Source organism: Pseudophryne corroboree, chromosome 6 (genome assembly GCF_028390025.1).
Source record: "Pseudophryne corroboree isolate aPseCor3 chromosome 6, aPseCor3.hap2, whole genome shotgun sequence".
In the NCBI taxonomy this organism is placed as follows: Eukaryota; Metazoa; Chordata; class Amphibia; order Anura; family Myobatrachidae; genus Pseudophryne; species Pseudophryne corroboree.
In genome coordinates this window covers 236,853,942-236,869,951 of record NC_086449.1, presented here as the reverse complement: position 1 = coordinate 236,869,951, position 16,010 = coordinate 236,853,942, and the positions used below count along the sequence as shown (strand labels likewise).

Sequence of the window (16,010 nt, the reverse complement as noted above, 5' to 3'; positions counted from 1 at the left end):
ATGTACACTGTTGACTTATTTTTGACCCTAACCCTTCTGCTAACCATAACCCTGACATTTATGTTGTTGACATTATGACTATGCAGACATGTCATACTGTATGTCAACAATTTAACCACTTAACTGGTATTTTCCCCCCCAACAAAACGCTCTGAAATTGTTGTTTTTTTATGAATGAAATTAGGTAAAGAACATACAGTATATTTAAAACTTATACAAAATGAATGCATTAAAAAAAGATATTTTTTTTTACAGTTGTACTTTAAAATACTGTTGTTTTTTTCCAAACATCAAAACATCAGGAACATTGCGACTATTGCGACTTTGATTTTTCCAGCGGCTGCAGCCACCAATTACACACTAAGGGTCTGAGGGGTGTGTGGTTAATTTTCATTTGCCAGATGGCTGCGCCTCTTTGCAGCCGCTAAGTGAGGGATCCTGCTGTGCTGACCAATCAACAGTGATCAGCAGCATGACAGACACTGGGAGAGGGTGCAGGGGGACTGGGAGTTCCCTCTGTGATTGACAGCTGCAGGAAGATTATCCTCCGGCAGACACCACTATGGGGGTCATTCCGAGTTGATCGTAGCTGTGATAAATTTAGCACAGCTAAGATCAGGCACTCAGACATGCGGGGGGATGCCCAGCACAGGGTAAGTCTGCCCCGCATGTCAGTGCCAGCCCCCCCCCCGCAGAAATGCAAAAGCATCGCACAGCGGCGATGCTTTTGCATTTGAGGAGAACCTCTTCGCTGCCCGAGTCACAGTGGCTGCATGTGACATCATGCAGCTGCTGCGGCCCGCCCCCCAACGGTCCGGCCACGCCTGCGTTGGCTGGACCGCGCCCCCTAAATGGCGGCTTAACACCGCCGTCCAGCCCCCTCCTGCCCAGCAACCGCCTCTGCCTCAGAGGCGATCGCTAGGCAACGACTGCCTTCGGCGCACTGCGGCGTTGGTGCATGCACAGTTCCGACCCGAACGCTGCGCTGCGATAAACTGCAGCGAGCGATCGGGTCGGAATGACCCCCTATGTGTTTCTCACTGGTCGCAAGTGGTTAAGTATGTCAGCATGGTGGAAGTGTCAACATGTAAATATGGTCAAAACTGACATTCTGGTATTGACATTACAGCTGTCCATATAGTGATTGTGGACTTGCTGATTGCACACCTCTTCACTCATCTAGAATCAAAATGCTTTTACCTTACATCAGTATTTCTAAAACTCTGTACCCAAAGCCCTTTTTACAGTCCATGTTCTAATTAAGTCACTTGTGCTGAAGCATAGATATTCTTTATACAAGGTGGCTTTGAGGATCTAGTTTTGGAAACACTGACTTACATGGACAATATTTCCCCTTTGTCTATATCACATGTGCACTAATGTATGTCTTGTTGGACATAATCTTTAAATTGTCCATATGGCTCTTTTTTTCTTTACTTGTCTCCAGCAAGGGATTTATGTATCAGAAGAGTAGGGACAATTATATAACTTTCTAGTGGATGTATGGATTGCTGCATAACTGGTGTTTACTTGTGTACATAAATGCATACACCTACTTATCTTAAGCACAAGCCATAATAATGGTAATATGGTTTACATCAATACTCAAAATATTAATACAACACATAACAGTTAACTCACTAGTAGTAGGTTGGCATCAATATAAAATGAAGTGTTATGATAAAAGTGCCTGTATGTTACAGGTATTGGTCACTTACCTCTGAGCTTGTCTATATAACAGTACACATCATACTTTTCTTCTGGATTGACCACTCCATAGTTCCTAACCCCAGGAAAGCCGTTCCTATCTCCATGGCAGTTCTCTCTAGGAGTAACAATTGGGTATCTGCACAAAACAAATGAAGTCTCTAGTTACAGACCTGCCATAGAAGGATGGGGAATTGCCATACACTTGTTTACTTTCATGCTTTCCCACTGTGATTATGAATGATACCTGGAAGGACTTTTGCCGTCACATTTTATTAAGGTAATGAACACACATTTGTACAACCTTTACCTGAAACTGGTATTGCTCATGTAAGAGCCTCGAATTATGTTTTTCCTGATACAGCATTTCCCCCAGTAATCAGTGTAAGTGTTGGTGTTAGTATGTATGGAAAGTTCATCAGCATATGGAACAACCTATCACTACTTTAGGGTGTATTGCCAATTCCTAGGCCAGAATGATCTTAATCATCATCATCATTATTATTATTATTATTATTATTATTTATTATTATGGCCTCACAAAGGTTCTGTAGCAGCATATATAATCAAAGGACATACAGTAGTCCATGATTAATAATAGGGACAAATTAGACCAATACAGACAGATACATAAATTAACATAAGTACATTAGAACTGCATAGCAAAAACAAAAGGAGAGAGGGGTCTGCTTTCCTGAGCTTACATTCTACAGGGAAATGGGCATGGGGTGTGGATTCTGCAGAGTTAGCAGGAGGGGGTAGGCTTCAGTGAAAGGCTGAGTTTTTAAAGCATTTTGAAAGGCTTGCAGGCATTGCAAAGATAGGAAACATTGTAGAAGTTGTCTAACTGGGGGGGGGGGGAGTGGGAGTAAGACATGGGTGAGGAGGAGAAGAAGAAACAGTCATTGACACTGACAGAGCGGAGCAGGTGAGAGAGGCGGTGAGTGTGCAGATGAGAATAGAGGTGTGGGAGCGGTTTAGGCATTTTAGGTGAGTGAGAGGAGTTTGCTTTTGATTTTATATAGTATAGGGAGTCAGAGGAGGTAGTGGGAGAGAAAACTGAAGCAGGCAGTGGAATTGAGGATAGCAAGACATGAGTGGGGTAGGCCAGAGAGGAGTAGTATGCTGCTATCAAGGTGAGATATGATAAGAGTTGGTTGATGGTTTACTGACTTCCAAAATGAGAAAGGGACAGATTCTGGTAATGTTGGGTGAATGTGGGAAACAATAAAGATGGTGGAGTGAAGGGTGATACCCAAAAAGCGAACTTGGGAGCAGTGGCAGCTCCAGAAGTGAGTGCTGCAGCACAGTCCAAAATTCAAATAGAGGAGCCACACCAACTGCCACCCCAAACACTGCCAAACATCACCGGCTGGGACTCACTGACAGCTGGTGTGGATCCCCTATGTGAAGTTTGGATTGTGCAGCAGCCCCACCTCTGGAGATGGCACTGCTTGGGAGTAAACAGGTGAGTGGTAGCGAGAGTGAGGTGGGTGGAGCGGAGAGGATCTTGGAGGAGGGATAGATAGTGAGTTATCTCTAAATAATAAATAATGCCATAAAGTGTAAACTGATGATAAAGATCAAGTGTCCTTATGATTCTGTAGATTTTGTTTATTACTGTCTTTATATGTATTACCCATCGTTATCGGGGAGAAGCGGTATCAGCACATGTTATGTGCGCTATACCACTTCTCCCCCATGTATGAAGGCAGCGGTGTCTGCAAGGTGTTAGGGATGCTATGCGCCCCTGTCCATATCGGTGCTGCTATCTAAAAGATAGCAGGCCCTATAAGTGTGGGCAATGTATGAACGGTCAGCATCGCTGACCATTCCAACACCTGCAGCTGTCAATTTTGACAGATGCAGGTGGCGATTCACATAGACCACAGCAGTGACAGAGCTGTACCTGGCTGCAGAGGCGGGCTGGCCCACGCTACTGCCAAGGGTCACGGGCCGTCCGCCATCGTCCACTACACCAGCGGTGGCCAAGCCGTGGCTCTCGAGCCGCATGTGGCTCTTTTTATCTCTGCATGCAGCTCATAAGCTCCCACGGCGCCTCCTGCTGCCCTAGTCTGCAGTGCCCAGTGCCGTCCCGTGAACCAATCAGAGCTCGCGGACCGGCAGCCAATCAGGAGTCGTAGCTGCCGATCAGCAAACTCTGATTGGCTCATGGACCGGCGCCTAATAAGAGAGAATCAACGCCGCCGGAGAGTGGAGACTGAGGGGCAGGAGAGTGCACGCTGCACTCTCCTCCCCCCACAAGCAGCAGACTGAGCAGAGCAGCAGCACGGCGGTGAGCAGCAATTAGGGGGGCGCAGTGTGGGGACATGTGTATCTTACACTGGGGGCATATCTGGCACTGGGGGGACGTGTATCTGGCACTGGGAGCATATCTGGCACTGGCAGGACATGTGTTTCTGACACTGGGGGCATATCTGGCACTGGGGGGACATGTGTTTCTGGCACTGGGGGCATATCTGGCACTGGGGGGACATGTGTTTCTGGCACTGGAGGCATATCTGGCACTGGGGGGACGTGTATCTGGCACTGGGGGCATATCTGGCACTGGCAGGACATGTGTTTCTGACACTGGGGCATATCTGGCACTGGGGGGACATGTGTTTCTGGCACTGGGGGCATATCTGGCACTGGCAGGACATGTGTTTCTGACACTGGGGGCATATCTGGCACTGGGGGGACATGTGTTTCTGGCACTGGGGGCATATCTGGCACTGGGGGGACGTGTATCTGGCACTGGGGGCATATCTGGCACTGGCAGGACATGTGTTTCTGACACTGGGGCATATCTGGCACTGGGGGGACATGTGTTTCTGACACTGGGGCATATCTGGCACTGGGGGGACATGTGTTTCTGGCACTGGGGGCATATCTGGCACTGGGGGGGACGTGTATCTGGCACTGGCGGCACATCTGGCACTGGGGAGATGTGTAGCTGGCATTGGGGGCATATCTGGCACTGTGGAGACGTGTAGCTGACAGTGGGGGCATATTTGGCACTTGGGGCATATCTGGCACTGGGGGGAAATGTGTATCTGGCACTGGGGAGACGTGTAGCTAGCAGTGGGGGCATCTCTGGCACTGGAGGTATATTTGGCACTGGGGGCTTATCTGGCACTGTGGGCATATCTGGCACTGGGGGGATGTGTATCTGGCACTGGGGGCATATCTGGCACTGGGGAGATGTGTAGCTGGCAGTGGGGGCATATCTGGCACTGGGGAGACGTGTAGCTGACAGTGGGGGCATATTTGGCACTGGGGGCATATCTGGCACTGGGGGGACATGTGTATCTGGCACTGGGAGGACGTGTATCTGGCACGGGGGGTATATTTGGCACTGGGGGCATATCTGGCACTGGGGGACATGTGTATCTGGCACTGTGGGCATATCTGGCACTGAGGGGACATGTGTATCTGGCACTGGGGGCATATCTGGCACTGGGGGGACATGTGTATCTTACACTGGGGGCATATCTGACACTGGGTAGATGTGTATCTGGCAGTGGGGGCATATCTGGCACTTGGGAGATGTGTATCTGGCAGTGGGGGCACATATGGCACTATGGGGACATATATGTATCTGGCACTGTGGGGGCATATATGTATCTGGCACTGTGGAGGAATATATGTATGTGGCACTGTGGGGACATATATGTATCTGGCACTGTGGGCACATATATGTATCTGGCACTGTGGGGGCATATATGTATTTGGCACTGTGGAGGCACCCATTTTTTGGTGTATTTATATGTATGTGGCACTGTACAGGGGCTTTATTTGTATGTGGCACTGTACAACATGACTAAAAATGGGGTTATGACACAAGGTCATACTCCTACAAACTCCTATAAACTGGGGTGTGGCTTTGTGACAACTATGCCACGCCCCCATTTTTGCTTGCGCGCCTTAGGCGTGTGCATGATATGGCTCTTACCGTTGACTACAGATCTTTTCTGGCTCCTTGCCACTGACTGGTTGGCCACCCCTGCACTACACAGCTCTGCTGAAGCAGCGGCCGCGCTGACAAATTTATAATAAAGTATCTTTGGGATAATTTACACCAGGCCTAATTTTTTTTATTAATAAATATTTTTTAAACAAAAAAAACTCCATAAAAGATGGCACCATTACTTATGGGCCAGTGGTCTGGACTTGTCCCCCAGGCTAAAAGTTGCCAGCCAGCCCCTGCCTGGCTGTGGCGGGTTCTGGCTCCGGAGTGCGCAGGGGATTTTGCATGGGTAGTGAGATCCTGCGCAGTCACACTGGAGCCGGCTGGGACAGGGAGACATAGCTGGGGACATGTGCTTGGGGGACATCGCCGGAGGTGGGAGTGGCTTCGGCAGACAAGATGTTAGTACATCTTGTCGATGTCCCTTCCTACTTCGCCTCCGTAATGAGATGAAGCAGGAAGTGTTATAGCGGCATGCCAAGTTTACATTTCTGTACCATTGTGAATTTATCCCAATATTCCGGTAACAAAGGACTCACTTATTATTTCTGCATTTGTTTCATTATGTAAAGTACTTCTCTGCTGCACATGGTTCAACTTTTAGCACAGGAAACATATGCATGTTAAAAGCAAAATATTGCTATTAGGGAATAGGTCAATGAACGTTTGTCTTATGGCTATGATTATTTTCTGACCTGTAGAAATTGATTTCTGCTTGTCTTCAAATTAATGTTTACAAAACCTATTGATTTCCACCTAATAAACCCTGGTCAGACACAATTATGCTATAGCAGTTAGAATCCTTTATTTACTTAAGACTTGTGATTATACCTGACAGTTTGATCTGATACCCATCCAGCATCACACTGATCGAATCCAGCTTCATAGGCAGCCTGGAGCTGAGCAGGGGTGACAATGACGGCATGATTGTCCTGACATGCTTGCTTTGCCTGAGTGTAGTTTAAGGAGTATCGACTGGATCCAGCCCGGTAATGGAACACAACACCTTGCAGGACAAAGGACAATACAAGACTGTTTAACCGTAGGAGCTTCAACCACACATCCTAAAATATATATCCAGATTTGAATATATATATATATATATATATATATATATATATATGTATATATATATGTATATATATATATATATATTTAACCCCATTTAGTAAAGATTGGTCTTTCATAAGACAGTTCTATGAATTTTTTTTAAACAATAAATATGGTATTGCTTATTTATGATTATTTTCAAGGCACAGGGGCTTATTCCTTACTAAGCCCCATCAGCCCACCATTAATTAGGTATCCGGCTCACTGTGAATTGTTCCAGGGTGGGACATTTGCACCTATGCAGCCGCAAGCCCTAACACTACAAATTTTTCCGCAACACTATATTCCAGGGTTCAACCTCAGTTCATATGTGCACATGGAGAGGGCCAAAGGAATCGGAGGATCAGAATGGATCCTTGTCTACTGCCCGGACCTACTTGCCATAGGAAGGAGTGGGCCTCCAGGAACTAGTCCCATCTGAAGATGGTGTCACTTCCTGCAGTCAAACTCGCTTGATCAATGTCCAGTGACAAATTAGGCTATTGATGATAAATTGCCCATTTTGTAAAATCAAATGTACTGACTCATGTTTCCGCATGTACAGTATAAAGGCCCTTTAACATCAGTGAATAGGCCCCATGTTGACAAGGCCACCAAATGGATATATAACAAAGAACATTAACCATTTAACTGTTTGAAACATCTTTGTCTAGGGATCCCATAATTTTTAAATGATCAGCTGAAATTCCCATGTAACCAGATGTGTACTCATGTTATTACAACCAACCCTTCCATGTGCTTGGAAGCCAAAGTAATACACAATGCTTACAGAAAATAATTTTCCAACTTATCCTGTTATTGCTAGTTTAGGCATTGGAAATCTGAATTTAGAAATAATAATCTATCAGACATTAAACTTATATTAGATAAAGATGTGACTGCCTTGGAAAAATTAAGAGATATAGGAACCCAATTTTGACTGAAGTATATTTATATATTAATGGAAATGGTCAGCTTAGTACTCACCAGTCTCGGATATAGGTTTTCCTTGCTGAACGGCATCAAAAGCAACGGTAACTGGTATTATTTCCTCCTCTGCTGTGCCTGTAGCTTCGATGGAGGGAACATCGGTGATATTTTCAAGCCAAAGCTGAAACCCATCTTCTGTCATATTTTCTGGACTTAATGATGTTACTAGGAATTCTGGAGTTGCTGTGAAGCCATCTTCAGAAGGTGTGAGGGTGAAGTCTATCCCTTCCAGAGTAGCAATACTGCCACGGGCTTCCTCTTCAGTAGCATTCTGCTGTAAGATGAGCTCCAGACCAGGCTGGGTCACAGTTTGAATAGTAATGTTCTCAGGTTCATCTGTTCAAGGAACAAAATAGTTTAAAGGAAAATAAGGGTACTTTTCACATTAATATATTTAAATATGTTCATCAGTGAGCTAAATGATAATCTAAGAAAATAAATGAAAAAAGAATTAGCTAATTAACTCAAAGTCTCCAAAACACTTGGGTGGGGGTGGGGGGTCTATATACTAAGGGGTCTATTTACTAAGCCTTGGATGGAGATAAAGTGGACGGAGATAAAGTACCAGCCAAGCGTCTCCTAACTGTCATTTTTCAAACCCAGTCTGTGACATGGCAGTTAGGAGCTGATCGGCTGGTACTAAGTCTTGGAGAGAGAAGAAGTGGATGGAGATAAAGCATCAACCAACCAACCAACCAACCAACCAACCAACCAACCGACTCCTAACTGTCATTTTTCAAACATAGCCTGTAACTAGAGATGAGCGGGTTCGGATTTACTCGGTTCTTAATGCCAGAACTATCGCAAGTTCTTTTTTTCTTGATTTTTCTTATTGGCTAACCAAAACACTTGACATCCGTGAGCCAATAAGGAGATTCGGGTAAATCCGAGTAAAACCGAACCCGCTCATCTCTACCTGTAACATGGCAGTTAGAAGCTGATTGGCTGGTACTTTATCTGCGTCCACTTTATCTCTCTCCAAGGCTTAGTACATACATTTAATAACTGTAAATGGTTTAATAACTGTAAATGGTTAATTGTAGTTCTAAACGGCTTTGATTCCCCAGTGCATGCATTAATCGGCTGGCTGGGTAAGTTAACCCCAGCAGCTTCGGGGCAGTATCTCTCACCAAAGATTAATAGAGCATCGCAACAACAGGTGCTCTTCAATCACCACAATAAGCCATGATAGAAAATGAGCCATTTTAATAAACAGACCCCTCAATATAAATTCATTGTAGTATTTTCCAGGTATTATTCTACGGGTTTCACTTTTTTCCCCCCATTACTCTGGAGAGTTTACTATTAAAAGGAGGATTTTATTAGGCTACTGCAAGTAGCAGTCTAGATTACAGTCCTGTGTGTGTGGGAGGAACACAGACCATGCTGTTACTCTTCAGGTCCCCCATAGAGGTATTTCCTGTTTTTTACTCTTATTACATGGAGGATGTTTTCCAAAAATGGCACATCTCATAAATCATCGGTTTCACATGTTTTATTTCAGTTGAAGGAATGTAGGATATAAAATTATAAGCAGACTTACGAATAGGCTAATGACCGTTTGTGATCACAGCAAACTCCTCATGCCAGGCTATGAAATTTTAACTTGAAAGTCAATAGCGCGCTGCTTCAAAATTACACTGTACAACCTAATTTTATATGTATTTAAAACTAGGAGAGTGCACATTACACTACGCTCAAGTAAATAGCGATAGACTGTTTTACACAACAGTCAACAACATGGCAGTGTAGGTGGGGTACCAAATGTTTAAATATAAATTGTATGAATCAACTGGCAAGTTTTTGTGAGTCGATTTAAGACTTTCGTACCACAGAAACACAGACAAATAAATACATAGAAGACGATATAATAAAATCATAAATAAATAATAGAGACTTACAAATAGTATCCTATACAGGTTGAGTATCCCATATCCAAATATTCCGAATTACGGAATATACCGAAATACAGATTTTTTTTTAGTGAGACTGAGATAGTGAAACTTTTGTTTTCTGATGGCTTAATGTAAACAAGCTTTGTTTTATACACAAAGTTATTAAAAATATTGTATTAAATTACCTTCAGGCTGTGTATATAAGGTGTATATGAAACATAAATGAATTGTGTGAATGTAGACATACTTTGTTTAATGCATAAAGTTATAAAAAATATTGTCTAAAATGACCTTCAGGCTGTGTGTATAAGGTGTATATGTAACATAAATGTATTCTGTGCTTAGACTTGGGTCCCATCGCCATGATATCTCATTATGGTATGCATTTTTTTCTTAAGGTGCCTACATACGGTAAGATTTTTTAAACAATGTGGGAGTTTCTGACCGATAGGAACGACACATCGTTTAAAAATGGTCTGTGTGTGGGCATGTCAATGACGTGATGCACACACCCGCAGGTTGTCTATCGCTTCCATAGATCTCTTGAACATGCAGAAGGATCTGAGGAGGAGGGGAACGATGCCCCCCCCACCTACGTCACTCATTGTTTCTCAGCATCGGCAAGTGTGTGTGCACTTGCCGATGCCAACACACCGCCAGGTCCAGTTGCTCGTGTATGTGACCCTGGAGGACACACCGCTCCTTGTGTGGGCACCTTTAGGGTGTTTTGTGTATGCTATGGACAGTTAATTCAATACTTAATACTGAATAAATTCTTAATACTTAATATTTAAAATAACTTATTATATTTTTATACACAGTTGAGTCACATTATTATAAGCACCAGCTAATATCCAGACTAACCACCGTGTGCAGCACAGAGAGCAGGTAGACGGGCTGAATTGTCATTTTAGACACACGTCTGATAGCCCCAGGTTCATTTTGACTGTGAGCTGCTCCACTGTAGCTTGTCAGTTAGACCTAACCCCCACTCCTGCACCCTAACCCTAACCTAACCTCTGCCACAGCCTAACCCTAACCTCCCCTACAGCCTAACCCTAACCTCCCCTACAGCCTAACCCTAACTCCCCACATAGTGTCTAACTCTATCCCCAACTGCCGGGATTCTGACCACATACCAACCAAAGTGTTGTGTGCTTTATTATGAAGGTGGACAGCCTTTTTGGAAACGGCATATAATTTATATTATTTGAGAGTTTTCAATTATTTGTATTAATCATTTATTAATTCATGCTGCATCTGATTTTCTAGTGTTTTATTCATTTAAAAAAACTGACATATTGTTTTACTCTTCTCTAACCCTGACTAATAAATGTATGTGTGCATGTATGTATATATGTATGTATGTATGTATGTATGTATGTATGTATGTGTGCATGCATGTATGTATGTATGTATGTATGTATGTATTTATTTATTTATTCATCTGAACACAAAAAATGTTTTTTTTTGCTGCATAGGATAATCAAACCATATCAAGAAAAATATAAACCAACCTCTGTAGCAGATAGCATCATAGCGGGATAATGGATCTGGATATCCAGTCTGGTTAGGGTAGAGATAAACAGTTCTGACTCCAACTAAATTTCCACCACAGTTGGGGCGAGCAATGGATATTGGGTACCTAACACTGCGATCTGCCAGCCAACCAGCACTGCACACATCCATGCCAGTCTGCCAAGCCAGATAGAGCTGTCCTGTGGTGGCCAATCTGGCTCCAAGGGTTTGGCATTGTTTTTCTGCCTCTTGGAAAGTAAATTTGTCAGGAGATGTTGCATAAAACACTTCACCTAGGAAACCAGAAAATGATGGTGGTTACTCTACTAATATAAATAGATAGATAGATAGATAGATAGATAGATAGATAGATAGATAGATAGATCGATCGATCGATTATTTGCATACCTTGCATATCTTCGGCATAGCAATATACATCATAAGTTTCATCAGTTTCTCGAATACCATATGTTCTAACACCAGGGAATATGTCCTTGTCACCATAGCATGGTTCACGTGGATCATGGATTGGATAACTGTAGTGAGACATGAGACAAAGTATAAATATACTTCATATTGTAGAATAATATAATACTTTTGTACAACGTGTAACAGAAATTATTTCCATTTTTATATATAAATGATTGTTAAGGTGGACTCATACAGTAGGAAATGAAGAGCATAGCATGCCAGTTGTGTTTGCTGTGATCGTTGGTCCTGCAGTTTGTACAGGAAAATCTGTTACTGAGGAAACTGCAGGCCGGCCGGCCGGTCACTCAATCAATCAATCAATCAATTAATTTATCACTGAAACAGATGACAAATGAGACAAATGTGTGTGTGTGTGTGTGTGTGTGTGTGTGTGTGTGTGGATAGATAGATAGATAGATAGATAGATAGATAGATAGATAGATAGATAGATAAAGAGAGATTGTTGGCATGGCAACAGTCCTATTAAGTTTTCACAAATACTAATTGATCAGTATTTTTTTCAGTTACAGTATAATCTTCTATTAGGACAGAACATCCGTAGAAGAGAACAGAAATCAAGGAAATGCTTGATAAATAGCCCTCCAACACACACACAAAATGCTACAGGTTTCCAGAGGGTCACTTTACTTATTGTGTCCCAATTGTGTCATCTAGGAGTCCCACTTGCAGCAATAAAAGGCGTATTGTCCGACGCTGCCTGTGATAACAGCGCATGTTCAGCAGACGGTAACATTTTACAAGTGCTGAACTAATTTCCATACAGTACACAATGGACTAATTTCCATACAGTACACAATGAACTAATTTCCATACAGTACACAATGGACTAATTTCCATACAGTACACAATGGACTAATTTCCATACAGTACACAATGGACTAATTTCCATACAGTACACAATGAACTAATTTACATACAGTACACAATGGACTCATTTCCATACAGTACACAATGGACTAATTTCCATACAGTACACAATGAACTAATTTACATACAGTACACAATGGACTACTTTACATATAGTACACAATGGAGACAAGTAAATTTCATTATGTTGCACTTAAAATTAATAGGGTGACTATTGACAAGTCTTCTCTCTGGCCAGTTATTGTCAGAGAAACAGAATAAAGACAGCGTTTATACATTTTAATAACAGTACCATTATATCTTAATGACAATTTTATTGGTAGAAGCCCGCACAAGTTAGATGGTCTGGGCCCCACCCCCCACAAACCTTAATCAGGCCCAGGATTTACTAAAGCATAGGATGGACCAGAGACTGGGGAAAATAGCTCATGCTGTTCATTTATTTTTCATGTGGACTTTACTAATGTCCCATAACAGAGAGTAACGAGAGCTACATGTATCTAATTTCTTGTCAGCAGTCAGAATGTAGAACATTTGCACGTGCCGACACTACAACAGTCAATAGGGAAGGCAGGCGCCAGGATGTTGGCAAGTGTGAAACACTACTTATAACATTTCACGAGCGCTGGCATGTTGACAGTTGTACTGCCGACCCTGGTGAAATGCTTTAAGTAGTGCTTGCCAACATCCTGCCTTCTGCAGGGTACCCCCATACTGCTACCTGTATCTAATCTCTTCCTGTCTGGTTACCTAAACAATATTTACGTAGAAACTGAACCAGTGCCGGTATTCTGGCATAAGTATTACAACAGCCGGGATCCTGAGAGCCGGCATATTAACCGCATCCTATCAAAAGGGTACTATGGCAGATATTAGTGAAAGTTATTGCCACTGCAGCGACACTCCCAAAAACTTTTTATGGTGACTGGAAAAATTCCCCAACTTAAAAAGCTCCAAAAAGCTTAACTTTTTAGAGCTTGGCCCTGTTAGCTAATATCATTATTTACATGGTATTTATCCATTGTAGCCTTTAGGCTATATTTTCACATTTGTTTTATGGTCATTTAAGTTTGTACATAGGTTGACTGAGGGCTGCACATGTGCAGGGCAAGCTGAGTCAGAATCACTAAAGAGCTATTGCTGAGGAAGTCTAATTGGCATTAATTGATCCAAGTTGAAATGCGTTGGGTTTCATCCTACTTGAGGATAACACTGTGGAGTATACACTGGGCCGTAACTAGGTGTGTGCCAATGGTGCCTTGCCCACAGCACAAATGCACTGAGGGCACACCATCTGGAAGCACCCCCACCCCGCATGGCCGTTATCTCCAGTCAGTCACTACTGAAGTCCTGCCACTTGTCTCCCACCTCTGCAAGGGACTGAGAGCACTGCTGTAGCCGCCATCTGGCAGCACACTTTCCCCCTGTCCCGTTGCGCCATCCCTGAATTCCGCCGCCACCATCCTTGAGTCCCGTTGCCTCTGCAAGGGACTGGGAGCTTTGCCAAAGCCGCCATCTGACAGCACTCATCCCCTCACTCTGTCCCTGAGTCCCGCTGGTGCTGCAGCCTGTCTCCTGTCACCTCTGTAAAGGACTATAGAGTGTTGCTGCAGCCACCAGCTCCCGGACCTGATGAGTGTCTCTGCCTCCTCTGGATGCTGGGTCGTGCCCCCCCACTGGTGAGTAGCAAGCATACAACACACACACACACACTCTCTCATGTGTGATAAAAGGAAGGAATGCCTGCCTAATGTGTAAAAAAGGGGGACTGCTGATGTAATGTGTAAAAATAAGGGGGACCCTCCTGATGTAATATGTAAAAAAGGGGGACTCTGCTGCCTAATGTGTAAAAAAGGGGGACTCTGCTGATGTAATGTGTAAAAAAAGGTGGATTCTGCTGCCTAATGTGTAAAAAGGGGACTCTGCTACTGTAATGTGTAAAAAAGGGGGCCTCTGCCTGCCTAATGTGTAAAAAAGGGGGACTCTGCTGCCGTAAAGTGTTAAAAGGGGGACTCTGCTTCTGTAATGTGTAAAAGGGGACTATACCTGCCATACTGTGTAAAAGGGAGCTCTGCGTAACGTAATGTGTAAAAGGGAGCTCTGTGGCCATGCAACTTCCCCATGAAGCCACGCCCCTATATTTTTGGCACGCGTATAGACCCTGTTTTGTAAATGTGGGGGGCGCTGATGCTGTTTCTCGCACACAGCGCTAAAATGTCTAGTTATGGCACTGAGTATAGACTTTAAAGTTCAGCTTGCCAGCATTTTTTCTGATGTGGTTTATGTTCAAATAGACCATTTTTATTTGCTACATTGTATGCGTATTATCTGTTTCCAAATAAATATACGTGGGAAATGTAGAAGGATGCGATAAGCTGCAGGTGCGGGAATTTTGCAAGAATGCCCGTACTTTTACAGCAGCAATCATTTACACAGCAAAACCAGGTTAGTTTTGCCTTGTAAATTATTGCTGCTTTAAAAATACAGGTCTTCTCGCACAAACCCCCGCACCTCCGGCTTCTCACACCCTATTACATTTGATCACCATCATGATATCCTACATGTATTAAAAAACTCAAAAAACAATACAAAACCTGGTGCTCAGTAACTCAGATCACCAAAAATAGCAAAGAGAAAACCAGAAGTCCAAATCAATATACAATGATATGCCTAGTGAGCTCTTTCAGTGTTGAAGTGGCAGCACCTCCCCTTATCCACTAAAAAATCCACAAATCTAAAACAAACAAAAACATACGGGCTAATTCAGACCTGATTGCTGCTATGCGTTTTCACACAGCGGGCGATCAGGTCTGAACAGCGCATGCGCCGTAGTGCGCATGTGCATGCCAGAGATGTGATCGGCATCTCAGCCCAGCGATCGTCTCTGCCTGATTGACAGGCAGAGGCATTCATTGGGTGGAAGGGGGCGGGCCGCCGTTTTGGGGGCACGGTTCGGGTAAGGTAGGCGTGGCCGGACCATGCAGGGGTGGGCTGCGGCGGCTGTGTGATGTCACACGCAGCCGCTGCAACCCAGGATAAGACAAGTAGCTCCCTGACAGAGCGCAGGAGCAATGCAGGTAGGGAGCTACTTTTCAAGTACAGAAGCATGGCCGCTGTGCGTTGCTTTTGTACTTGTGTGGGGGGGGCAGGTCCTGACATGCGGGCCGGACTAGCCCCTTGCTGGGTGTCCACCCGCATGTGACAGTAAATGATCATAGATGTGCTAAATTTAGCACATCTACGATCAACTCTGAATCACCCCCATAACCTCCTAGTGCAATAAAACAAAAACAACACCCATTTTGTTTATATAAAAAAATGCAATAGTCCCATACCAAAAGATATATCAAATTCAGCATATATGAACCTTATGACAAATGTCAGATAAAGTCATTTTCTATTCACAAGTGGTGGCTTGGATAGAAACTGAAGCTGAAAAATATACAGTAGCGTAATCCAATTTAAACAGCATGATAATAGCC

At 43.7% G+C, this 16,010-nt stretch overlaps 1 protein-coding gene across 1 annotated transcript in view; it reads right to left on the bottom strand.

Moving 5' to 3' along the window:
* The window catches only part of ACAN (aggrecan), a 119,543-nt gene that overhangs the window by 39,640 nt on the left and 63,893 nt on the right, over positions 1 to 16,010 (bottom strand). Inside the window, exons 5-9 of the mRNA XM_063925777.1 lie at positions 11,578 to 11,705; positions 11,169 to 11,462; positions 7,754 to 8,092; positions 6,509 to 6,683; positions 1,719 to 1,846 (exon numbers count right to left, since the gene is read on the bottom strand). Coding sequence (XP_063781847.1) covers positions 1,719 to 1,846; positions 6,509 to 6,683; positions 7,754 to 8,092; positions 11,169 to 11,462; positions 11,578 to 11,705 — 1,064 coding nt within the window. The remainder of the gene's footprint in view (positions 1 to 1,718; positions 1,847 to 6,508; positions 6,684 to 7,753; positions 8,093 to 11,168; positions 11,463 to 11,577; positions 11,706 to 16,010) is intronic.